General features: G+C 37.8%; 1 protein-coding gene across 1 annotated transcript in view; it reads left to right on the top strand.

Moving 5' to 3' along the window:
* Positions 1-26,674, top strand: part of KLF12 (Kruppel-like factor 12) — a 422,257-nt gene that overhangs the window by 378,498 nt on the left and 17,085 nt on the right. The window contains exon 7 of the mRNA XM_008569592.1: positions 26,008-26,165. Within this exon, the coding sequence (XP_008567814.1) occupies positions 26,008-26,165 (158 nt within the window). The remainder of the gene's footprint in view (positions 1-26,007; positions 26,166-26,674) is intronic.

Raw genomic sequence — 26,674 nt, forward strand, 5'->3', positions numbered from 1 at the left:
CTTTGTTAGATACATATTACGCATGATGATTACCTCTAATATTTATAAATATGCATGATTACAGTTATATCAGTTAGAATATGTCCTTCAGCTCTCATCCAAGTTGACCTAAATGTCACAATTTAGTGCCCAGGATGAGGAAAACCGAAACCTACTTCAGGGCTACTAACACAGCCCCATTCATGGTGAGCTCTTTCACAACGTCATGATTTTAGTCACAACTAGATAAAAGTAGTGTGCTCTCTTTTCTTCCTAAAACATGTGCTTTAAATGAATGTGCATTTGTAAAACACATTCTTTTTTTGTCTTCAGGGGTCAAAGAGCATACATACATAAAAAAATCCCCATACTGTAGATTACTTCATGAGCCATAGTTTAAAAAAATGAATATCAATGCATTAACCACAACTTTTTAATAAAAGAGTAATTGTTAGTTCTCATAGATACTATAATTTTAGGTATTCCTATAAGCAACTGATTGCATTAGCAGGCCTTGGTCCAAAGGATGTAGTTGGCTAAATCTAGAAGGTTCTGTACCTTTAGGTGCAGCCATTGCCTCACGATGGTGCATAAATGTCAAGTTCTTTTCTGAAATACCAGCCCCTCATAAAAGGTAAACCCAGCTAGCCACCCTCAGTAGTTAATGAGCACTGATAAAGCAGAGAGATACACACACTCACTTGTGCATGTACGTACACATCATCCTGTGGTTGTATTTTTTAGCATCCTGATACAAGTTTGCCTGGTGCTTAGCACCTTTTGTCATACTGAGCCTAGGCAGAACCCACAGTTTTCTGTTCCTTGCATGGCTCTTCAGTGCCCACCTACCTGCCCCTGCAGCCTTGGGGCTCCAGAGCAGTTCTTCCTGAGCTTCCCCTTCTGGCTTGGCTTACTGTTGCTGCCACCACTTCTTCCCCATACTAGACAAACCCCCATGTGGCTGCTGCAAGCTCCAGAGTGTCCGTCATGCAGACTGCAGTCATCTGCTTTGCTTTTTACTCCTACCACTGATGTGCCAATGGGGTTTATAAAGACCTGTCTTTATGTAGTCGACTTCATTTTGTCAATGATGAAGTTGTGGGTACAAAATAGAGATTCAGTGATTTGTCTTATGGAACAAAGCCACGTGTAACAGCCCTGGCACATCTAGATCTTTGCATTCCAAATTTAGCACTGGATCTCCTAATCCAATCCAGGCTGCCCAAAGTGAGATTTGAATTCTTATTTGTAGATAGAGAATTTAAAAGCAGATGTACCAGCTCTATTTTACTTCATTTCAAAGATGCCCTAGGTCTTGGCATTTGGGTTTGTTTGAAGTATAGAAAAATATTTGTAGTGGGGGACGTAGCTTATATAAAGAAGGGTTTCCAGACAAAAGGAAAGGTTACTGAGGTTCTTGAAAGTTCTTTTTGAAAACTTTTTAAAGGTATAGATTCGTTTTCTCTATCTGGAAGGCTTGAAATACAGTGCTGCCTCTAGAAACTAATGAATTAAAAAGTCAATGTACTTTCTAGTCATGTGATTTTTCTCCCTTTCGTGGAAGCCACAACTTTCTTTGAAACCACAACTTTAGTTTTTCTCATTAACACAGTAGGACTTTTAAAAATAAGGGGATTATTCTGAAATTATTGGTGGTTCTAAAGCATGCTGATACCAAAACAGATTTTTAAAAACTGCTTCCAAATGCACATAAATGCACATAAACCCACACATATAAAGTAATATGCCTGTTATATATCTTTTGGAAGATTTTCTAGAAGCCATTTTGAAGGAAGTTTTCATGTGACTTTAACTGAATGAAAGTTCTTTCTAGTTCCCCCAGCCGCTAAATTTATAGATACATTCAACTTGTTAAATAATCATATTGCAATTTTTAATGCAAAGCTGTATTCTCTGGTGTTTTCAAGATCGTAAAACAGTATTTTGTAGAAGATAGCCCTGATCAGACAACAGAATTTAAGACTGTCAACAAAGAGTCGAGCCTGAGGGATATAATGTCAACCGTTTGTCAATATTCTGTAAGAGTAATAGTGATACCACCTGGCACATGCCATACTTATGTCACTCATACATGAATATGCCTAACTTCTCACTCCCAATGTGCTCGTATTGGAAGCCTACGTTTTGAAATGAGAGTGTAGCCTGGAACTGAAGAAAGAGGATCTACCACAAAGATAAACATGCTGTCCTCAGTCCATCTGAAATGTTACGTGCTGCTTCCTGTCCTTTTTCCAGCAACATTTCCTTTAAAGGGAGGAAACATACAGGATCTTAAATAAGAGAAAAGACCAAAGGAGGGATGAGACTAAAGGCTAATTTTTTCTTTATGCCCAGGAGAACACGAAGCAGGGGCTGTCCTGGACTTAATGAGAGGGTGATGATAGGAAAGAACTGAAGAATGGTCATTCCTTTGAGCAATGGGAGGCCAAGCCATATCAAGTCCTTAATGGGATAGTTTATGAATGTCTCTTCTGTTTGCAGTGTCCTCTTAACAGAATTATCAAATTGGGATCCTGAGCTCTTACTCGAAAGTATATACTCTGCAATTTTATGTCCTCTACACTATGAGGGTCGATGTTACTGACATTCTATGCTTTGACTTCATTCTCTTTAAGGTTACTTAATCGGCCTAAGCTTTAGTTTACTTATCTGTAAAATGAAGATGATAATGCCATCATCTTAGAGTGTTGGAAGAATTAAAATAATTCATGTAAAATATTTAACATAGTATCTAGAAACATTAAATTGCTCTTTAACTGCTAGCTTTTGTTAGCCATTATCATTTGAATACCAGAAAGTTCAATGAAAGGAAAATTGCTATTGTAATGCTCTAAGTAGAGACTGAAATTCATATGCACTTCATCTTTTGAGCTCAAGTTTTGCTGAAGTAAAGCTAGCAAGTAATTTCAGAGATTTGGTTCAGTTCTTAAAATTGTCTGCTTTTCCAAGTGAAAACCTGTACATTTTCCACAGAACCCCTTAAATATCCAGGAATGTTTTCCAAGTCTAATGCAAGAACCTGAAATATAAATAAGCACTGCCCTTTGATTCTATTTTTTCCCTTTGTTTATATCTCTAAATCCCCTGCATTTTATTAAATTGACTTTGTTGACTCTTCTCAACAACCATGAAAGAAAAGAATCCACAGTAGGTTGGGCTGGAAACTCACCATGTCCGCAGGCTTTCTGACCTCATTTAGAAGGTCATCATGAGTGGCTGCAGGAATGTGAGGTCTCTCGTCACTGGGTAGTCTATGCTAGACGCGTAGCAGATGAGAGCAGGTGTGCCTCTCTGCCTCACTCATCGCTGCCTCCCCAGAGCTTAGTACTGTGCCCAGCACATAGTAGGTGCTCAGTAAATGTTTGTGAAATGAAAAATAAGCAACCAATCTCACAATGGTATTTTCTTGAGATTTTTTAAAAACAACAGATTTTCTTCAACTTAAATTTACATGGAGTATTTTAAAAGATAGAGCAGTATTTTGTTAGTGTAAAGTCAGCCTCTGAAAACAAAGGAGCTGATGATAAACATACAACATTTATGACGGGAAGTCAAGGATGAGCATTGTAGTCTTATTATATTAGCCTTAACATACTTGAAACTGAAATAATTCAAAATGGTGATTCAGAAGATCTGAAGATCCCATGGTACGTGGTTTAAAACCCACTGTCAGGGAGTTAAGAGAAAATATGTTATTGGCATAAGGACCATGAGAATAGTTGGAATCCAGCAGATTGCAATAGAAGTCTTTTATTATATTAGAAATAGAAGCTATTATTGTTTGTAAATCTGAAAGCAAAGTTACTGTCCTGCAAGGAAACCAGTGTCTAAGGCTTTGAAGCTACAGCTGCATCTGACCAACCCAAAGCTTTTGTGGATCCGGGAGCATTGATGGTGTGACCTCCTAGCAACTAACCTTGACAGGCTCCCTTGTGCATGGGAAGCCTCATGGGTTCCCACAGCGGAGCTGGAGTGGGCTTTTCAGGCAGTGTCCTGTGCTCATCTCATCAAATCGCTCATCTGATTGGGGTTTTCCTTCTGTATGATGCAGGCATGTTTCTTTCTGTTCCATGGGAACATTGTCGGGATGAATTGGAACTTTAACATGAATAAAAAGTCTTTAGAAGACATCTAACTCCTTATAGAAAAGATGTGGTAGGAATGGAAGAAGTTATTATAAACTTAGAAAAAAGGATCATTGGTACTTGAGACTGTGTCCCATATCATGCCTCACGTTTTCCTTTTGCTCCTGGAATGCTTAGACCTGTCTTTGGGGTTTGCATATTGCATTAACCTGGGTGGGCTTTTCATCCATAAGTTGTACTGTCTGCCAGAGCAGACTGCTCTGCTGTTCCTCCTGCGTTTACCTAAAAGTCTGCCCACATGCTGACATGCTGCAGAGGCTCCCACACTGAGACATATGTCGGAGCACAAAATGCTTTTCCCTCAGGACTCCCAGAGGGGCTTTCAAGAAGGCTTTCCCTCGTCCCTCCTCCTTGAGATAAAAGAATATTTGACAAAGTCTGAGTAGTTGCTTTGAAACAAATCAGGAATTGAACTCATTTAATAAAACTGAAGGGTAGGGGATGTGGCTAGTCCTAAATCATGTTCTGTAACAGTGCTTAAGCAGATTTTCCCTGTGGTTTGCCCTGTCTGTTTGGGCTCCTTTAACAAAATACCATAGACTGGATGGCCTATAAGCAACAGAAATTTATTTCTCATAGCTCTGGAGGCTGGGAAGTCCAAGATCAAGTCACTGGGAGAATTGATGTTTGGTAAGGGCCCAATTTCTGATTCTTGGACATTTTCCTCTGGCTGTGTCCTCTCACAGCAGAAGGAGCTCTCTGGACCCCATTTATAAGGGCACTAATCCCACACATGAGGGCTCTACCCCCCTGACCTAAATCACCTCCCAAAGACCCCTTAATACCTTCACTTAACAGGTGAGGATTTCAACATATGAATTTGAAGAGGGACACTAACATCAGACTATGGCACCCTGCAACTCTCGATGGTGATCCAGTCCCTGCTCACGACTGTTTCTGGAAAGACTTCTTGTTACACTTTGAGAGCATAGGAACACATCACAAGTTCTTGGTCACACAGTCCACAAAATTGAATAATTCTACAAGTGCTGTACCTTTGTAGCCCACCAGATCAGCTCTGGACAAATAATCAGCTATTCCTATGCGTGTTACCAATTTTTAATTAACACACCTCAGAAGGTAATATGTTTCAGCTAAAAGGAAAAATTATGATTTGGAGTTGAATATTAGACAACTTGTTGAAAAAAAAAAAATTATCCAAGAATGTGCTAACCCCAGACAAATTTACACATGTTTTTGTCATTGGCAAAGCTAGTTTAATTTGTTGTCTGATTATTTATCATCTCTGTGTAAATGCAAGAATGATTTAAGAAGTTAATATTCTACAGTGCTGCAAAAGAATCTCTAGAGAATATCAGATAATGGTAGTGAAAAAGATACATAGATGGTGTGTTCATTCCCCCAACCTTTGCCTGAGAGCAATGACTTGCAGCTTTTTAGAGATATAAAACTCCTTAAATTTTTTATTAGTTTTGTGTCTTCATTTATGCATCCTACCTGGGCTACATGACATACTTTGTTGTTGTTGTTGTTGTTGTGTTTTGCGGTTTTTGGCTGGAGGGACATACATTTCTTAGAACTCAATTTTATTTGCACACTTTCGTGATTTCACTTGAGGTAAACAACAATACCCTAAGATGTTCCCAGTCCAGAATTGGGGGACAGAGTCAGATAACATTTATTAAAGCTAACCAAGTACTAGGCACTGTCTTAAATGCTTTGCATGTATTAACTCGTGTAATCCTTACCCTAACTCTTTAAGGTAAGTACGTTTATTTATTCCATTTTATTGAAAGTAAACCGAGGCATCGAGGCCTTTACTTACTTGTCCAGAGTCACACAGCTAGATGAGTGTGGCCTGCGGATCTGACTGCAGCACCAGGCACCTATCCACAAACCCCCTCCCTCCTGCAATAGGTGGCCAGCACTCCACAGTTCAAAAATGAAATAATCATAAATGGAAGTTGTATGGATATCATCGTGGCTGTGTGTATCACGGTCTTTGTCCTTAATAACTTGTCACCAACACAGCACTTTTAGGGTAATCTTACCACTCATCCTATCCGTCAACATACATAGATTCTGTCTGAATTGCTTCATGGTTGCTCATATTTGGTTTTTGCATTACTGTTATTGCTGCTGTTGTTTCACAAACATAATAAACATTTACTTACTCAGATTTGAAATTCTAAAGATCAGAGATAGTGTCTTTTACTACTTGTCTGTCTTGTACAAAAACATATGGAAAAAACAGGTATAGCGTGAGTACTTAAAAATGTATGTTGAATGAAGTGGATTTAAGAAAGTTAAACAATCATGGTTTTAATTTTGAAGCTATTTCTTACATCTGCCAGAATGTAAGCTTTCAGGTATTCAATGTCATTGGTTTAGAGTCATGTATTAATGCAAAATTGCATTTGGCCAATCTGGTTGTCTTCCGATGGAATTTTTTTTAAAGAAGATGCTTAATTAGTTTTCATTGATAGTGTACATATTCTTTAATCTGCTACTAAAAGAAAAAAAAACAGGTTTCAGATAAGTGAGACAATTTCATGTATTTCCACATATGTATAATATTCATGCACAGAATTAGAAAAAGTCAAAGCCTTGCTATTCTATGTTAAAGTATGTATTAATTACCCAATAAACAAGAAAAATTAGACTGGTAATTAGTATGAACTTTATATCTGATTCATAGATATTTTATGCTAACTCATACTTAATCCTTCAGTGTTTGTCTAAAATATTTTAGTACACCAGAATCATAGAATTGTAAGATTTGAAAGGACAAGAAAGATTATTTAGTTCTGTTATTTTATTTTACACATGAAGAAACTAGAATCCAGGAGTGCTAAATAACTTGTCCAAGGTTACACAGAATGACACTTTTACATTGTTGACACTCATTTATAAGATGTGTGAAGAATGTTAAGAATAGGCCATCTCAGTAACTAGTGAAGTAAATTTGAAGAATAAATAAATATGGTACTGGATGAAATTATTTTTAATTTATGTTTTAGAGAAAGGTCACAGGTATAGCTGAAGACAAGGCAGGATGCAAAACATAAAATTAATAGGATTCCCCCACATTGCCAATAATATGTGTCACATTCTTTTACCTGCCCGTAATCCTGCTGACTGGGCCAATTGTCGAGCTAGGGCTGGGTCTGGAGCTCACAGACCCCTCAAGCCTGTTCACAGACTGGGTCACAAACCCTTCACACACGCTGGGTCTGGAGCTCACAGACCCCTCAAGCCTGTTCACAGACTGGGTCACAAACCCTTCACACACGCTGGGTCTGGAGCTCACAGACCCCTCAAGCCTGTTCACAGACTGGGTCACAAACCCTTCACACACCAGGCTGAGGCCCCAGACCCCTCACATGCAGGTCTATGAGCTAGGTAACTGGCAAACAGGTCCTTGGAAGCCATAGGTTGGAAAGCATGGCTGCCTGCATGGCAGCCGCCCAAGGCAGTTGCCAGCCAAGTCATGGCGCCACACACATGCACTAACTCCACCCACCCACACATAGTTTTCTTACAAAGAATGGGCTGCACCATCCCCAACCAGACCTAAAGCAAGAAGACCTGATTAAATTATTCTATGTTCCCAACAATATGTTTAGTACATTAAGCTCCGTAGTGACTTGTCTGGTTTATGAGCACATCAGCTTTTTGAAGTACCTTAGAAGTTGTCCTTAGTCTAGAGAGAAGACAGAAAAAAAAAAAATACATTGAATTGATTGAAAAATAGGGGAAGAAATCTCAGAAATCTGTTAATACATACTCCCTTATCTTAGCATCATTGTATTTTAAAGTTAGTATATGATAAACAGAACTGCAAATCAAAAAAAACATCTCATTTATGACTCTAATTTTTTTAATGAAAATTAGAAACTATGATATATTTTGGAATATATTTTTATCAGTATGTAATTTTATGCTGGGAAGCCCTTTTGTTTTGGTTACCCTCTTTCATAATAATAATCAGTACTTCATTTTTCTTCCTTACCCACTCTTTGAATGAACCTGAACTCACACTGGTGATGTTAAACATGTTTGAACACTTGACCACAAGATACCCATTAATCCTGCATGGCTACAACCCATCAGATAACCAGCTTCCCTGTTGTAATGTGGAAGCCATAATATACATCAGGTGAAGATTTGCACATTACCTATTATATAAGCACAGTAAATGCTTGGTGGACATTATGATCTTTATTTAACCTGATACATCATCTGATGTTATGTAAACTTGTGGAAATTATGAGAGATAATGTGGAAAATTATAAAATGGTGAATTTTCCAGTGTATGAGGTTTTACTGACTTGGAGTCAGATAATCTTAAGGTACTATAGTTTATACTGGCAGCTGGAAGAATCAAATATTTATTATGTTGATAATTAACTCTCTGAGTTGGGAGCAATAGATTGTAGTTTACAGAAACTCTGGGCTTTCTGGAGATATCATCTTTAATTAATGTCACTAGTCTGTGAAGCAGTTCTCAAACTCCACAGCCACTTTCCCTATTAATGAGTTACATTATATGGTTTCTGATGTCTGGAAGATAGGTCCTTGAATGGAAGAACCAGAAAGTGTGTTACAGGAAACTAAGGAATTTCAATTAGTAGAGCTTAAGAGTAACAATCTAGAATGAGTGGAGGCTGGTAGATTTATTTTGATGCACATGTACTTGGATAGTGTGATGTTCAGGATAGCTTTGGTAAGGTGGTAGGGGTGCCAATACAGTTTTAAGGCCACACCCGTGTGGCACCACTGGTTGTTGTTAAGACATAATGAAACTTCAAGTCAGGTAGAAAAATAAAAATAAAACTCAAAAAACAAACAAATGAAGAACATGGGAATAAATGAGATCACCTAGGGAAAGAGTTGAAACAGAAAAGAGAAGTGGCTGGAAGATTAAGCTCGGGAACCCTCCAATATTTAGACGTCAAGAAAGGAGAAGATACATACACATGAGATGCTTTTGATTAACATTCAGCAAATACCTGTTGATCACCCCATCTGCTAGCCACTGTTCTAGGTGCTTGGGATAACAGGTACTAAAAAGACAGCACCCACTTCTTGATATCTGTGTATTAGGATGACTTACTTAACTGAACCCCAGATTCCTCATCTGGTAAAATGGGGTTAGTAATTGAGGTTAGCCCAAAGTGCAACAACCTAACGTCAGTCATTTCCCAAGTATCCACCTGCTCATACACGGTATTTTATTTTCATAACCCTAAGTCTTTTTTTTACCCTGCAAGGTGTAGGTATTATTGTTTTATAGAAGAAGAAAGAAAAGCTTAGGGAAGCTGATAAATTTTTCTAAGATACAGCTAAAAATGCATTGGCAAGTCTTACTCTGGTAGTTCTGAACTCACATCTTGCAGTCCATCCACTATTTCACGCTGTTCTAATATGTACAACGCTCAGCAAGCTGCCTAAGGGCATAGTTAGCGCTTCAGAACTTGTTACTTTCATCCCTTTGTCACCCTCTCCACTTAAATGCATCTCTTTGAGGTCCTGCAAAACAAACACTTATAATTAAAACTAATCAGAAAAGCAATCACCTAGGTCATCAAGTATGTAAACTGCCAACCCATAAACTTAGTAATATCCCTAAAAGAATTTAATGAATGTTAATTGACTGAATAAACAAAAACTGTGCATTTTTAGTCTAATTTTCTTTACAAAGTACCTGGCCTTTAGAATTACACATTGGACAGCATTTAAAGAAATTCCATTAACATTAAATTTGTTTTATGAGCTTTCTTTTATAAAATCCATTCAAGTTACTTATGAAAACACTTCTTTATTACCTAGTTTCACTACTCTTAAATTATTTCTTGTCTAGCAAATGAAAAGAGTGCCACTCTGTTTGTCTTTTAAACATAAATCTATTGTTTGCATATAGATTAATTTTAATCATTAGCTTCTCCTATCTTGCCCCTTTTCCTGTGGACTCTAGGTCTGTTAATGACATTACTATTATCCTGTCACCCAAGCTAACCTGATGGGGTCATCTTTCATTTCTCTCTTTCCCTTATCCCCGATTATCTAATCAATCACCAAGAACTGACAGTTCTACTTAAGAAATTCCTCAGAATTGGACCCCTCTGATTCAAGTTTAAAGACACTACCTTGGTTCAGGTAAAATCCACTTGCCTAGATGATGGCAGTAAATAGCTCTCTAATTGATAAAAGCCTTGATTTTAATCACTTCCTCTCCAGGGAATTCTACTTTCATAGGCCACAATTTTCCTCCTAAAACTCAGAAAATAAAACTAAATCATGATTCTTCCAGGGCCTATAGGTGAATGTTCTGTCAGAGAACATTCAAAGTCCACTGTACCTGGCTCTGGTCATCTTGTCCACTCTGTATCCTCTATTTCTCACTCACCTTTTAGGAACCCTGCATATTAGACAAGTTGTTATTAGGAAGAGTGTGTGATTTTCACCTCTATAGTTATCAGTTCTTTCTTCTCTTCTGCTTTCTCTTTACCACTGACATGTCTGCTTACCAATATTGTTCAACACCCACTTGCTAGTTTCCTCCTTTACGTTTGCCCTGATCTTCCCAAGCAGAATTGGACACTCCCTCCTTTGACTCCCATAGCACTTCATTATGCCTCTCTTTAGCACATGTTATTTTAACATCTTGTATAGTTATGATTTGCATATGTAATAAGTTTGGAGAAATTTTTATCATCTTAACAGCTGGTGTCTGATTGGTGTGGAAAACATCCCTTTATAAATGCTTGGAGGTAGAGTAGGAGCTGAACCCCACCACACCTCCCAGCCAAGGCCTTGGATAGAACCTTATGCCCAAGGCTTTTGATAGGAGAAAGCTGCTCCGCATGAGCCAAGGGAAGGCATTTGTTGGTTTTCTCTTGCCTAAGATTGGGATGGGGATGGTGGAAGAAACCAGAGAAAAGATGAAGGAGAGAGAGCACCAACCAAGTGAAGAAAGCATGAGTCTGCGTGGGACCAGGGAGCAGCACAGAGGTATCCAGAAGAATTTTACAAATAGAGGGCACATGAGGCACAGAGACAGGAAGCTCCGGGAGTCCCTCAGCATCTGTAGTAGAAAGGGCTACTAAATGTTTGATGGGTTTACGGGGTGGTTCTTGGTGTACGAATGGACAAAGGTGCTGATTTCAGCATCAGGATTGATGCTAGAGGCCAAGGTAGCCCTGAGAACAGAAATCTCCCAGAAATTTATATACCTCCTTGGTGGAGGGCTTCAGATGTCCATATGTCGTGGAACTGGCAAAGATTCGAGTCATTTTTCATGTATTTGAGGTAGATAGCTATCCAAATCCTACACTTCACTGGATTATAAACTCCCTAAGGATGCCTTTGTACGCCCATTTGCTTTCCTATGGTGAACTCACAGGAAATAATTGTTTTATTTTATTGAGTCAGTAGTGTTAAGATGAAAAATACCTATATGACTGACTACTACTAATCTTACTAGTGTTATCTTACTGATTTTCTCAGCAGAAAAAAAAAGCCAAGTAAAAAATTACCAACAGGGCATATAATATTTAATTATCAATAGATGTCATGCAGGAGATTTAATATTGCCATCTTGACATTTTAAAGATTTCCTATTTTTCCTTAGGGGCGATATGATATAGAAAGAGAAGTATAGACTAGATCTCTTAAGGCTATTATTTCCCAGGCACTGAACTATTCCGAGATACTCTTTTCTCACCTATTTTTCAACTATAAGACTGCCAATAACAATATCTACCCTCACTAGCTTTATGTAATTTTTGTGATAATCTTCTAAATTTATGTATGGTGCTATATAAGCCATTGTTATGCCACCTGCAGTATTTTGTGGTGTACACTAAGTGTACTATAAACAGTACAGTACACACTGAGAGTTGAACAATAATGTCAGGCAATACTCTGATCCTATGAACAATAATGGAGTGATATTTACATGATACTTTAAAACTTGCAAAATTCTTATCTGATCTTTCTTCTTAGGTGAATAGAGAAGGACTACATCTGTGCCCTTGGTGGACAGCATGGTCTCGAGACTTTAGTGATATGAGAAGTTCTAGGTGAGAGTAGGGCCAATAGCATAGAAATGTCAGACACAGCCACTCCGTGGAATCAGGCTAAGAGAAAACTGAGATCAGAAAAAAAAGGTAAATATCTGCAAATGGGAAAAGCTGACATAGTAAGGAATGTTTCTTGGAGTAAACATGGTACTACCGTAGAGCTCTAGGTCAAGCAGGAACCTAGAACACTTTCCAAGTTACTCTGTGAGGCCAACATTACCCTGATACCCAAACCAGACAGAGACCTCACAAGAAAACTATATACCAGTATCCCTTATGAATATAGACTCAAAAGCCCTCAACAAAATACAAGCAAATGAAATTTGGCAACATATAAAAAAGTGGAATTTAACCCAGGCATGAGGCTGGTTTGACATATGAAAATCAATATAATACACCGTATTAATAGAATAAAAGACAAAACCATGTGATTATTTTAATAGATACAGAAAAGGCACTGACAAAATCCAACATCTTTTCATAACGAAAACACTCAGCATACTAGGAATAGAAGGGAATGTCCTCAACTTGATAAAGAGCATCTGAAAAACTCACATCTAACATTAGTAATGGTGAGAGATCAGGAACAAGACAAGGATGTCCACACTCACCACTTTCACTCAACATTCTAGCCAGGGCACTTAAGAAGAAAAAAAATCTAAATAGAAAGGGAAAAAAATAAAACTACCTCTCTTTGCAGATGATGTGATCTTGTATATAGAAAATCCTAAAGATTTTTATTATTTAGCTATGTAAAGATTGTACATAGAAAATCCCCCAAAACTATTCGAACTGACAAATGAGTTCAGCAAGGTTGCAGGGCACAAGATCAACGTACAAAAATCAATTGTATTCTATACACTAACAGTGGACAATCTGAAAATGAAATTAAGAAAACAATTCCATTTACAATTGCATGAAAAAGAAAATAGCTAGGAATAAATTTAATGAAAGAAGTGTAAGACGTGAATACTGAAAACTAAAAAACATCATTAAAATTTTTTTACTTATGGGCCGGCACTGTGGCGCACTGGAGAGTGCGCCGCTTAGGAGCGTGGCGGCGCTCCTGCCGAGGGTTCAGATCCCACGTGGAGACCGGTTCCCGCTCACTGGCTGAGCGTGGTGCGGGCGCAACACCGAAGGTTGTGATCCTGTTACCGGTCAGTAAAAAAGACAAAAAGGAAAAAAATTTTTTTTTACTTAAATGGAAAGACATCCTGTGTTCCTGGATTGAAAGACTTAACATTGGTAAGATGGCAGCATTTTACAAACTGGTCTACAGATTTAATGCAATACATATCCAAATACCAGCTGCATTTTCTTTTGCAGAAATTGATAAGATGATTCTAAATTTCAAATGGAAACAGTCTTGGGGGAAAAAAAGAAGCTTGGCGGACTAATGCTTTCCATTTTTAAAATTTACCTCAAAGCTATGAAATAAAAAAGTGTACTACTGGGATAATTATACACATATAGATCAGTGGAATAATGCACGAGTCCATGAGTAAACCCTTACACTTATGGCCATTTGATGTTGACAAGGGCATCAAGACAATTCAGAGAGGGAAGAATAATCTTTTCAACAAATGGTGCTAGGAAAACTGGATATCCACATACAAAAGAATAAAATTGGACTTCTTCCTTTCTTACACCATATATAAAAATTAACTCAAAATGGATCACAGATCTAAATGTAAGAGCTAAATCTATAAAATTCTTAAAAGAAAACATAGGAGTAAATCTCTGAGACTTAGGTTAGTCAAAGCCATCTTAGATAACAACACCAAACACATATACCACAAAATAAATTTTAAATTGGACTTAATCAAAATTTAAAACTTTTGTGTTTTAAGGACATGATCAAGGAAGTGAAAAGATAACCCACAGAACATATTTGCAAATCATATGTCTGATAAGGGACTTATGTCTAGAATATATAAATAAATCTATAACTCAACAATAAAAATACAATTAAAAATGGACAAAGTATAAAAATAGACGTTTCTTTAAAGAAGATATACAATGGCCTATGAGCACATGAAAAGATTCTCAACGTCATTAGTCATTATGGAATTGCTAATCAAAACCACAATGCAATACCACTTCATACCTTCTAGGATGGCTAAAATTAAGACAAACAATGTGTTAGGATGTGGAGAAACTGGAACTTTTCTCATAATGCTGGTGAGATTATAAAATGGTACAGCCACTTTGGAAGACAATCAGGCAATTCTTCAAAATATTAAGCATAGAATTACCATATGATCTAGTAATTCTACTGCTAAGTATATAAGCAAGCGATTTAAAAACATTAGTCCACACAGGAACTTGTACACAAATGTTCATAGCAGCATTATTCATAATAGCTGAAAAGCAGACTCAACCCTAATTTCCAGCAACTAATGAGTGGATGGATAAACAAAATGTGATATATTCACAAAATGGGATAATTTTTGACTATAAAATGAAATGAAGTATTGCTGCATGCTATGACATGGATCAACCTGGAAAACTTTATCCTCAGTGACAGAAGCCAGACACAAAAGGCCATGTAATATGTGATTCTATTTCTGTTAAATGTTCAGAATAGACAAATCCATCGAGACAAAAAGTAGGTTAATACTTATCAAGGACTAGGGGGAAGGCAGAATGACTGCTTATGAGTATGTTGTTTTCTTTTAGGGTTATAAAAATGTTTGGGGACTAGATGGAGGGGATGGTTGCACAACATTGTGAATGTACTGAATGTTACTGAATTGTATACTTTGTAAGAGTAACTTTTATGGCATGTGAATTATATCTTAATAAAGTTGTTATTAACCAAAGAATGAAGAATGAGCACAATGTTAAGAAGTGTTGGGGTTATATTCAACATTGGGTCAGCTTTACAGTACCCTAAGCTAATCTTCATGAAAGCTCCGTTCAGTAGTCGCTGTTAAATATATATTTGAAATATGGGAATCTGAAAATCAAATTGAATAAATGTCTAAGATACCCTAGCTAAAAAGTTATAAGCTGTAATTCATATCTATATTTTCAGATTACAAGTCCTATTTTTTTCTACCACAAAAATCAGGATTCTTGTTTTCTTTTTTTCCTTAAAGATGATGTGAATTTATTGATCACAAAACTTTAATTTAGAAGTCTGCAACTAACCCAGATTCAAATTTCATATGGTTTTCTTCATTTTAAAGAGCAGCATGTTCCGTTTTTTGGTTTTGTTCCCTTGTTCATCATTAATAGTTCACCTAGTTCAGAAAGGATCTCATGACACACATACATGGTTATTTCAAAAAGTTTGTGGAAAAATAGAATTGAAAGATAATATGACTCTTTCCACGATCTTTTTGAAGTAAACTTGTACATTTAAAAAATTACTCTATAAAATTAAAACCATACAGTTTTGCATTTTTGAATCTTACAATTAGAGTGGAAAATAAGTGTACCAACTAGTTTGAGTTTCCTAGCAGTCAAAGCAAAGAAGTAAATAGGGTGTAATTTGTAGTTCTAAATATCTGATGAGAAAGAAAGAATGTGAGTGTGGCCAAGCAGATTTTCCTTCATACTAAGTAAAAATTGTCACGTAGACTTTCACAACCCCACTGGAAAGTGGAAAAGTCTTAGCTCTAGAGGTCAGGAAGCCTGGTGTCTGGTTCCAACTCTGACACTGTTTAGCTGTGTGGCCTTGGAACAGTAATTAGTCTAATCTTTCTGAGCCTCCATTTCCTCATCTTCTAAATGTCTTCCAAATATGAATTTAGGTCATATTAATATAGCTCCCTACTTTTCCAACATTAATTTGTCAGAGTATTTGTATTAGTCTGTTTTTGTGTTGCTATAACAGAATACCTGAGAATTAGTAATTTATAAAGGAAAAGAGGTTTATTTGGCTCACGATTCTGGGACAGCTGCATCTGGAATGGGCCTCAGGCTGCTTCTACTCATGGTGGAAAATGAAAGGGCAGCAACTGGCTGCAAGGAGATCACATGGTGAGAGGAAGCAAGAGAAGGAGGAAGGAGAGGTGCCAGGGTCCTTTAAACAGCCAACCCTTTAGGGAAATGATAGAGTAAGCACTCACTGCCCCACCCACTCCCAGGAGGGCATTAATCTATTCATGAGGGATCCACCTCTCATGACCCCCACACCTCCCAACACTGCCACATTGGGAATCAGATTTCAACATGAGCTTTGGGGTGGGTAACATATCCAAACTCTATCATTCCACCTCTCTCCCACCAAACATGTCACTGTAACATACAAAATACAATCATTCCATGCCAGTAGTCCCAAAAGTCTTAGCTTGTTCCAGCACCAACTTAGAAGTCCAAAGTCTCAGCTGAGACTAAATGCAAAATTCCTCCCAGCTGTGAACCTATAAAACTGAAACACAAATTATCTGCTTCCAAAATACAATGGTGGAACACACATTGGGTATACATTCTCATTCCCAAAGAGAGGAATAGGCCAAAAGAAGGGAGAAACAGGCCCCAAACAAGGTCGAAACCCAGCAGGGCAGACATTAAATCTTAAAGCTCCAAAATAATCTCCTTTGACTCCAAGTCCGGCATCCTGGGCACAGTGAGAGATTTGGATCCCCAAAGTGTCAAGCAGCCCTGCCACCATGGCTCTGCTGGGCACAGCCCACTGGGCTGCTACTGGTGCCTGTGGCCCAACAGTTCTGGCCCTACAGTCCTGGTGGCGGGTCTACTAGACATTGCCCTTGTGCTCCAGCCCCACATTTCTGTTCTACATTGCTCTAATAGATGCCCTCTGTGGTGGCTCCAACCCCTGCAACAGGTCTCTGCTGGGCCGCAGGATTTTCCGTACATCCTCTGAAATTTGAGTGGAGAGTGCCATGTCTCGACCACTCTTGCATTCTGCCGGCCTGCAGATTTAACATCATGTGGGCGCAGGGAATGTTTCTGGATAGTGCTCTCCAGAGCTGCTGCACGAACCACACTTGGTGCTGTTTGAGGCAAGGCTGCTCCAGCTGGAGTGGTGGTAATGCAGGGAGTGGCATTTGAAGGTGGTCCAGGGCAGTGTAGCTGGTCTTTCCCTGGGAGCAATTTGGCCCTTCTAGGCCTCTGGGCCTGTGATGGGAAGGGTGGCCCCTGGAGACTTCTGAAATGTCTTCAGGGCCTTTCTTTCATTGTCTTGGCTATTAGTGCCTGGCTGCCTCAAAGCTTTGCTAATGTCTTTAGCAACCAGTCTGTCTGCCGCATCCTTGAATTTTTCTTCTGAAAATACTTTCTCCTTCTCTACCACATGACTAAGCTGCAAATTTTCTAAATTTTTACACTCCACTTCCCTTTTAATTATAAATCCTGGCTTTACATCATGCCTTTGCCACTATAACTGAGTGTGGGCTGTTACAATTAGCCATGCAGCTGTAACAACTCTTAAGTCCCACCTTCAACAAAATCCTAGGGCATGGACAATGCAGCCAAGTGGCGATCTTTTATTCAGTTCAGAATAAGTTATTCATTTCTATCTCAGATCTCATCATCATGGCCTTTACTGTCCACATTTCTATCAGCATTCTGTTCACAACTATTTAACCAATTTCTAAGATATTCCAAACTTTCTCTCATCTTTTTGTCTTCTTCTGAGTCTTACAAACTCCTCTAGCCTTTACCCCTTACCCGGTTCCAAAGCTGCATCCACATTTTCAGGTATCTGTATTGCAACACCCTACTCGTCGGTACTGATTTTCTGTATTAGTCCATTTTTGTTTTGCTATAACAAAATGCCTGAGACTGGGTAATTTATGAAAAAAAAAGATTTATTTGGCTCACAATTCTGGAGGAGCCACATCTGGTGCAAATCTCAGGCTGCTTCTATTCATGGTGGAAAGCGGCAGGCAGGCAGTGGATGTTAAATCACATGGCAAGAGGAAGCAAGAGAGAAGGGGGTAGGTGCCAGGGTCCTTCAAACAACCAGCTCTCCTGGGAACTAACAGAGCAAGAACTTACACATAAACACACACACACACACACCCCTGCCCTTCCCCCACCCCGCCCCTACCCGCAAGAGCGTTAATCTATTCATGATGGATCCACCCCTTACAACATGAGCTTGGGGGTGGGGGACAACATATCCACACTATATCAGTATTCAAAGATTAAATGAAGTTTTTAGGAAGGGAAATAAAAAGCAAGTAAAATATTTTCTCTCTCAGATGGGAAGATTTTTGTTTTTCTCCAAAATTTAAATGTGGACATTTCACAGTGGGAGAAATGCATATTTGTGGCAGCAGACAGTTGTTTTGGCCAAAAAATCTCAGTGGAAAACTACCAGTGAGTTCTACTTGGTCTTGTGATTTATATATCCCTATATGAGCAATAAAAACTTTCACTAATTTATGTAAGCTTAAGTACCAGATAGTTAACTGATATAATTTCGGTGCTCTTTAATAAAACAAATCTCTAGTGTAACATAGATCTGGTTAATGATCAGCATAAAATAGATGGAGGCCTGTTTTGATGGTCATGTCAAAAGTTTATTTTATGGTTGTATTACAATATCTCATTAGAACTGTACATTTGGAACATCTTATATGTGTTTCAACATTTAAAACATGGAGGCTCATTATATACGCCTTTGCCTGGAGTACATTCATAGGACTACCTTATTAGTGAACCTGCCTTATCATAAGATCCTTCTGATATGGAAAAATGAACCACCTCCTACCCAGTTCTGCTTTAGAGCAGTGTTGTGGTGAGGCTCCAGGGTATGTAAATTCCCCATAGTGTAGACTGCTCCCAACCTCCTTTCTTCCTTCCCTTTTCCCTTCATCTTTTCAAGCATCTGTCGATGATGCCAGCTTCTAAAAGAGGCATGTATAAGACCATATCTTCACTCTTGAGGAGCTTCGAGTTTATCTTTAGTCAAAGAAGGAGAACTTATTTTTACAATTTAGAATGATTCTAGAAGGATTCAAGATCAGACGTGTTCAAGAGCCCCACGGATAAGATTTAAAGTGCTGCTCTCATAAGGCAATCAGGGGTGGCCGGGCCCATGCCAGAGTGAGGACAGGTCCTGCCTTGAAGGCGTTCAGATTAAAATAATCAGTCCCCTTCTGACCTAGAAGGTTTTTAAGTTTCAAATGATCCACCAAGCTACAACTGCTTGCGTGAAACATAGTTTAAATCCCAATGTTTTTTGTGAAATTCTGTGGAAAACTTCCTCAATATTTAAGGAAGTTATGCATCTTCCATTCAGTGGGTATGTCTCTTATAATTCAGAAATCCACACGTTTTGGAGCCCTTGTTTTATCCTACATTGTGAGTTAATTTTATGGGGAAAAGTCCTGTAATGCAAAAGGCATTCTCCCCCAAATAACTATTTTGAATAAATGCTGTATATCTGAAAGAGATCTTTTTCATTAGTGAACAATCCTCTTTCCACTTGCAGTCTAATTTCATCATAAAAGTTTGATAATAAAACCAATCACAGATAATGCCATTAATAATTTGCTTTTTTTATTTTGATAATGTTTAAACCTTTTGCTTAAAACAGCGTATGATCTTACTTGCTAAAATATGATGAATCAAAAGAAAAAAAGAGTAGAAAATAAGCCTGTAATAGTTGTGAGTTTTTTAATGGTCTAGAAAATGATGTGGAAAAATACTTAGTGGCAGCTGTTATATTTAAATAAAATCATGATGTACTGTGAATCCATTCCCAGGCCTTCCACCCTAAAAAAGGCTCATTTGTAAGCCCATTATCTCTTAATTAGTTTAGTAGGAGTTTTTGTTTATTAAAATAAAACAAAACTATAAATACATTTTGGACATATTCTGTTCATATTAAAAAATGCCAAACTCTAGTTTGATTATACGCTAAGATTGATCTTTTCAACATATTTTAACAAATATATTGCTTTTGGTTTATACATTTTTGTGAAAACATTTTTATTGAATCCAAATTTGAACATGAAATAGTATGTCTTAGTCACAGCTTCTGGAAAGAGTGGAGAGTGGCCTCTAGTAATCTTACAATGTCAGTCTGTTCAAAAGTAGTTTTCCATAGGAAACGACAGACAGGAATGAAGAACTGTATGCCAGTGAATCTGCTCTGCCTTGAATGAAGCTGCTGGGGATTTGATTTGATAGCGGGTGTATCTAAAGAGCACTTTTTCCCCAGTTAATATCATAGAAGAGACATTGGCATAGTTTAATAGGAGCCAGAGTCTATCGTAGTATGGAGGATAAAAATGAAGATTCCTGCGTCTGAGAGCCATCTGCTGGCTAAGAGAAAGCCTACAAAATAACGATGTCTGTATTGTTCATGTGAATAGAATCTCTTTTACTGAGATCTGTGGAAATCCTGGTTAACTCAAAGTCGCGTCGACTGTTGTTTGGCTCATGGCCTTGATAATTCATTCCCAAGGTGGTGTTTGAGTGACTAACGAGGAAGTTGTTCTACTTATGTGTATTCTGTGGCAGAAGCCAATTTGTAATTCCTGTAGGTAATATTTAATGTCTTATTTAAAATAATTTAAAAATAAACTTTGAAAGCAGAACAAAATGTGCTTTTTAAAACTGAATGCTCCCACTTCCCTAAGGTACCTCTGTCATGCAGCCAACTCAAAATTCTTTCTGGTACAATTGTAAATAAACTGGACTGTCAGGGAAGGAACTAATTCTGTGGCATTGATGGTCAGGGAAGACATTATTGCATACCACTGCTAAACTCAGACTTTAAAAAAACATTTCCCTGGGAATGAATATATACTTTACAACAACTTTAAGAAAATACTTTCTTAGGTAGATTAATAGTAAGTAAGTATACTGAGTGCCTCTGTGACAGTATTTATTAAACAGTTTACCTTAAAATTCTCTCAAGAGAAAAGTAAAGGCCTTATTATAGCAGGCTTCCTTTAAGAATGCTTTTATGTACTGTTTTATTTTATGTAATTGGGTTACAGGGTTACAGAGGAAATTTAAATGATACAGATTATTTTGTTACTTTTTCGTATTTTATCATACGCTGGTTTGCAATACTCAGTATACCATAATGGTTAAGATTGAGTTCTGGAGTCAACCACTTGAGTCCAGATCCTGGTAGAACTACCTGCTTTGTCTGGGCTTTGGATTTAACCTCTCTGTGCCTCAGTTTCCCCATATGAAAAATAGAGATACTGATAGTATCGACCTGGGGGGTTGCTTTGAAGCCAGAAGAGTTTAGAACAGTGCCTGACACATAGTCAGCATTCTGTAAATGTCAGCTGTCATTATTAGCCATGTTCCTTGAAGTTCTCTTGAGATTGTGTGTTTGAATTTCCTAAAACACTTTGAATTGCAGTGTTTTCTGCTCTTGTTGTTAAATTTGGGATGTGTATGTCCTCTTTCCAGCCTCGAAAGAATGTCCTGGCCTTTTTTTTTTTTTTTTCTTTTAAACTACTATAGAAACTCCAATTTCAGTGAAGGGCATCTCATCACACTAAAGTCACACATGACAAATGGTCTTCTATTACCTGCTGATTACAGTTAACCCTAATTTCTCTTATGGCAGCTGTGTGGTGCCTTCTATTTAAATAGAGCTGTACCTGGATGTGACTTTTTGAGCCTCTAAGGGTTTAATTCTAATTTAACTTACCATTCCAAGTGGGACTGTTGTGCGACTGAAGTCATAATTCACTCATTCATTCTCTCTAGATCTAATTATTATAACTAGGTACCTATGAGGCCCCCTCAGGCGTTCATTCACTGCTCTAAATGGTCAAATCTTCTGCGGAAAGGAGTGGGCCTTTAGTTATTGTTCTTTTGAACTGTACAGATGTATTTAGTACAGAATTTGGTAACACAGTAACAACTGTTTTACCTTAATCATTTTCATCATACCAAGCTTACTCCTAAGGGTTACTGAAAGATTTCTATCCTGACATTTATAGTAGTTACTTGCGTATTTCCATTCTTCAGAACAGGCAAATTTTTGAAGCACAGAGTCAGGTTGCATGCGTTTGAAGATTCCTCAAGTGCCTTCTAAACAAGGGCACATTGCTCAGAAACCACAGGAAGGGCAGAGTAGAAACAACCAAAGTGTAATGGCAGCTGTTCTGTTACTAAACACCGATGCTTGTGGGGAGCCCCAGAGTGAGATGAGACAGGATAATATTGCCGGGAGTAAGGATCATTTCTTCACCTTTTCCTAGGATCAAAGGGAAGATTTTTATTATTTCATTCACCAGCATCCTACACAGACATCACAGTGGCCTCCCACTGAGAAATTTAAATTGTAAGTAATGCTTTAGAATGTCCTGCTCTTAAATTTAGAGAAAAGAACTGAGGCACTTATATACATGTGTTTTTAATGGTTACGCAGACTCCCTAAGATCTGGTAGTATTTAAAATATGAAACTTGGGGAAATGGGTATAGGAGTAGGAAACTGAGTGCCCATTATCTGAAGACTTGGAATCAGTAGATCCTAATAAGGATTAATTAATCAATTGAGAATTAAGTATATGAAATTAAAAATTAGGAATACTTTGCTCAATACATTCATTCATTCTATTTAGTAAACATTTCTTGAATGCCCAAAATATTCTAGGCTCTAGAGATACAACATTACTTAATACCAATTACCTTGACTGTCAGCTTTCCTGCCATGGACTTGGCTCGGTCAAACCCCAAGTCCTCAGTTGTTGTCCCCCACAGTGCCTGCCAACTGTGAGATCATGCCACGGGCCCCAGGATGACAGCTGTCTTTAGAATTTGATTGTCCTCTCATCTTCCCGTGTTCTTTAAGTTCTTCCACACTTTTGGTCCCGTTTTACCAGAGCCTCGCTTACCTTGCTGACTTTCCACAAAGTGATCAAATAAGTGGTTCTGAAAGGTACAATTTTGACAACTTCTGAGATGTCTCTGCCATTTAAAAAGGAGAACCAAGGAGAAAATTTACCCTTTGAATGTCATTTCAAAACCAGCTTTATTGGGTTGCACATCATACCTCTGAAATCTTTTTTTTTTTTTTTTACTATTTTCATTGTACACATACCATTAGGTGATTGTTCTTTATAATGTCCTAAAACATTTCACTTTAGAATGACGAAAACCAGAGGACGAGATCTCGTAGCATTAAGGCCATCCATCTAACATGTCTTCATTTTGATGAAAATTCAAAACTCTTAGATTACAATTTTATGCCCTTCCGTAGCCTTTGCTTGTGTTTTGGTGCCTGTCAAATATTTATGTAGTTGATAAGTTGTGTCGGGGCATTGATTTCAGATTTATTTTTTACTTTTCTTGTTAAACACGAGCACATAGCAAGATAAATAGCCAAAATCAACTATAAGCAAAAACTGTATGTGTGTGTTTATGTGTAGTTATGTTTAGACTTCTACATATTAATGTGTACAAAGTATTGTAGAAAACAAAGTGTTCTTATTATAAACTTTAAATTCTAATTTGAGGGAAATAAACACGATATCATTTTCTCAATTTTAAAATGTCAAACATCGTAGAACACAATGAATGACCTTTTCTGAGGTCCCCAGTGCCAAGATCCATATTTATTTTCATGACTACATATTCAAGAAATAAATTACTGCTGCCCTATTATTGCACACACAGTCTTACTTGTTCATAGGAATCGCACACGGTGCCAGAACATACCTTGTCAGGAGTGACTAAAGCTGTTCTTTCATGGGGCAGGCCAGTCACACTATTTTGACTCTTTTCACAGTAAGACTCCAATCCCTGCAATTGAGTCAATTATGTGGAAAACCACAAATCCCCATTGATTGATAAGAGGGCTGGAAAAAAAGTGGGTTAGCCATACATAGCATGTGTTCTTTCATTCCACTAATACAGATCTTACATAAAATTGCTTGAGACACAGGTAAATATCATTTATATTTCATCTTACCTAATCATATAAAGCTCTTGGTTGCCTAATCTGTTATTTGTAGGACAGAAAAGATACACTGAAAACTTAAAATGCATAGGTGCAGAAGGAGACATTCCAAAAAGTTTACTGGAGGAATGTAGTAGTGCAATATTGGAAACAGTCTATATGTTCATCACCTAGGAACTGAATTTTAAGAACTCCGTGATGAATAGTCTTTGGATTATTACCATATTTCATCTAAGTCATGAGTTGGGAAACTATAGCCCATGGAACAAAAACAGGTCACTATGTTTGTAAATAAAGTTTTATTGGAATGTAGTCAAGCTCATTTGTCTATTTTTTTTGTCTATAGCTGCTTTCACAATGCAGTTTTGTTATGCATAAGACTGTATGGCTCTCAAAATTGAAATAAAATACTGTATTTACTATCTAGCCCTTTATAGAAAAAGTTCACTAAACCCTGATCTACGCTGAAATGTCATCTATTTTAAAATGCACCTACCTTACTTTACGTGCCACTAATAAAGAAAAAAATTATGCCATTGAAACTATGCCTAGCCATCCATTGTAAGAAGCATCCTGATTTTAGAGATGCTCAAATATAAAAAAATAAGTCTTAAAATTGATACGTTGCTGTATATGGCACTTCAAAATAATGAACTACAGCATTTGTATCAACACAGATAAATTTCAAACACTTAATGTTGAGTGAAAAAAAGGCAGTGATAGAACAATTTGCAGAATGATGGAACAGTGTGATGATATTTATGATGCTTGAAAAGCACAAAACAATATTATGAATTTTTCTAAATGTAGCTATGTATAGGTATACATATTTAAAAAGAATTGGAAGGATCTAAAGAAAACTCTTCCCAATCGATGATAAAGGTTTTCTCTAGGAGGAGGAGAAAGGACCAGGCTGATGGTGAAAGACCAGGAGGGAATTGATCTTTATCTGTAATGTTCAATTTTTTAAAATGATTTGTTAAAAGCTAATTTTTTAAAGCATCAAAACATAGAAAAGCTGAAAGAAAATATGTCAGAATATTAACAGTGGTTAAGTTTTTTATAGTAGAAAATGGGTGATTGCTTTTTTAAATCATATTTCACTGTAATTTTAAAGAACTTCATGGATAACTAAAAAAGATGAGTCATATTCTTTATTTCTATCTCAATCAAAAGAGATTAAGGTTTTAAAGAGTGCACGTTAATCAATTACCTGACATTTCAAACTAATCCTGTTTTTCTACTGGGGCATTAAGATTAAACAACATGCAAGTCAGGGCCAAATTTCATGGTTAAAACTTTTTTTTCATGACGGTGGTACAGCTAATCTTTAAATACAATGTACTTTATTCCTCACCATGAGGAACCACCAACTAGAAAAGTTAAATGTCAGGTGCATTTTACTGAACCAGAATAGCTTGTCATGAGTCATGTTATTGATGTACTGATGTCATTGCTTTCAGCCTGACCTCACTTCTTTTGAAATGTACATTGTGATTTTACACGATTTTCTATGTTGTCGCATGCAATGCGGACCCTCCTGTTACTTATTAAATGCATCCATTTTGTCATTTGTCTACAGCAGCCCTTCCTCAAAATATTCTCTGTAAGGATATTTGGAAGTTCAAAACTGTGAGGTGTTAATATGCCACTACCAGTTTGTTTCTTCTGATAATGGGGATTTGCTCATCTACCACTGCTTTTATTTAGCTTTAGTAGTAGTAGTAGTAGTTGTTGTGTTAAGCATGTCTTTCTCTGCTTGGGAGTGTTTCACCAGAAGTAAGTTATGCTGTCTGCCTTTCGGGGTTAAGAAACGAGATGTGTTCAGGGGGTAGCAGGAAATGTGGTATTGTGCCTATGAAGCTGTAGAATCTGAGACTGTGCCACAGTCTCATGCCACTCGCACCAAGAAGGACTGCTGTGCTTCTCACCATTTAACTTTATCTTTTCTTTTTCCAGTTCCATTTCACCATTTAGTATTGAGAGCACAAGACGCCAGAGACGGTCTGAATCCCCAGACTCCAGAAAACGGCGTATCCACAGATGTGACTTTGAGGGATGCAACAAAGTGTACACAAAAAGTTCTCACCTGAAGGCTCATCGGAGGACACATACAGGTACAGCCCTGCAGGGCTTCTCACCTGAAGGCAGTGGGAGTCCGGAAGGGCCGACTGCTCCGCTCCGCACCCGAGTCTGCTGGACCGGCGTCTGTTCTCACCTCTTGGACAGACGCCTCCCAGGGCCGACTGCTCCGCTCCGAGTCTGCTGGACCGGCGTCTGTTCTCACCTCTTGGACAGACGCCTCCCGTTGAATTCCTTCCTTCTGGGTAGAATGCATTCTCTCTCTTAGTTGAAAAGATTTAAGCCTTAGTGAACTTTAGAAACCAATGAAGTTTTTCTTCTGTTTCTTAAGGGCTTTTAAGGTGGTGTGAAACGAGTGATCTAGTTGTTTTTCTCATAATCAGCACCATCATTTAATCATTATGTACTTTACCAGTTTACAAATGACCACATGGCACATCAAACGACAAGCTGAGCAAACTTATTCTCTTCTCCTAAAGTTAGCATGTTCCCCACCCCCACCCTTAGTCATGTTTTACTCCCCTCAGCCCTCTTTCCCCAAATA

The sequence above is a fragment of the Galeopterus variegatus genome, unplaced genomic scaffold (genome assembly GCF_000696425.1).
Source record: "Galeopterus variegatus unplaced genomic scaffold, G_variegatus-3.0.2 Scaffold515, whole genome shotgun sequence".
NCBI classification, from domain to species: Eukaryota; Metazoa; Chordata; class Mammalia; order Dermoptera; family Cynocephalidae; genus Galeopterus; species Galeopterus variegatus.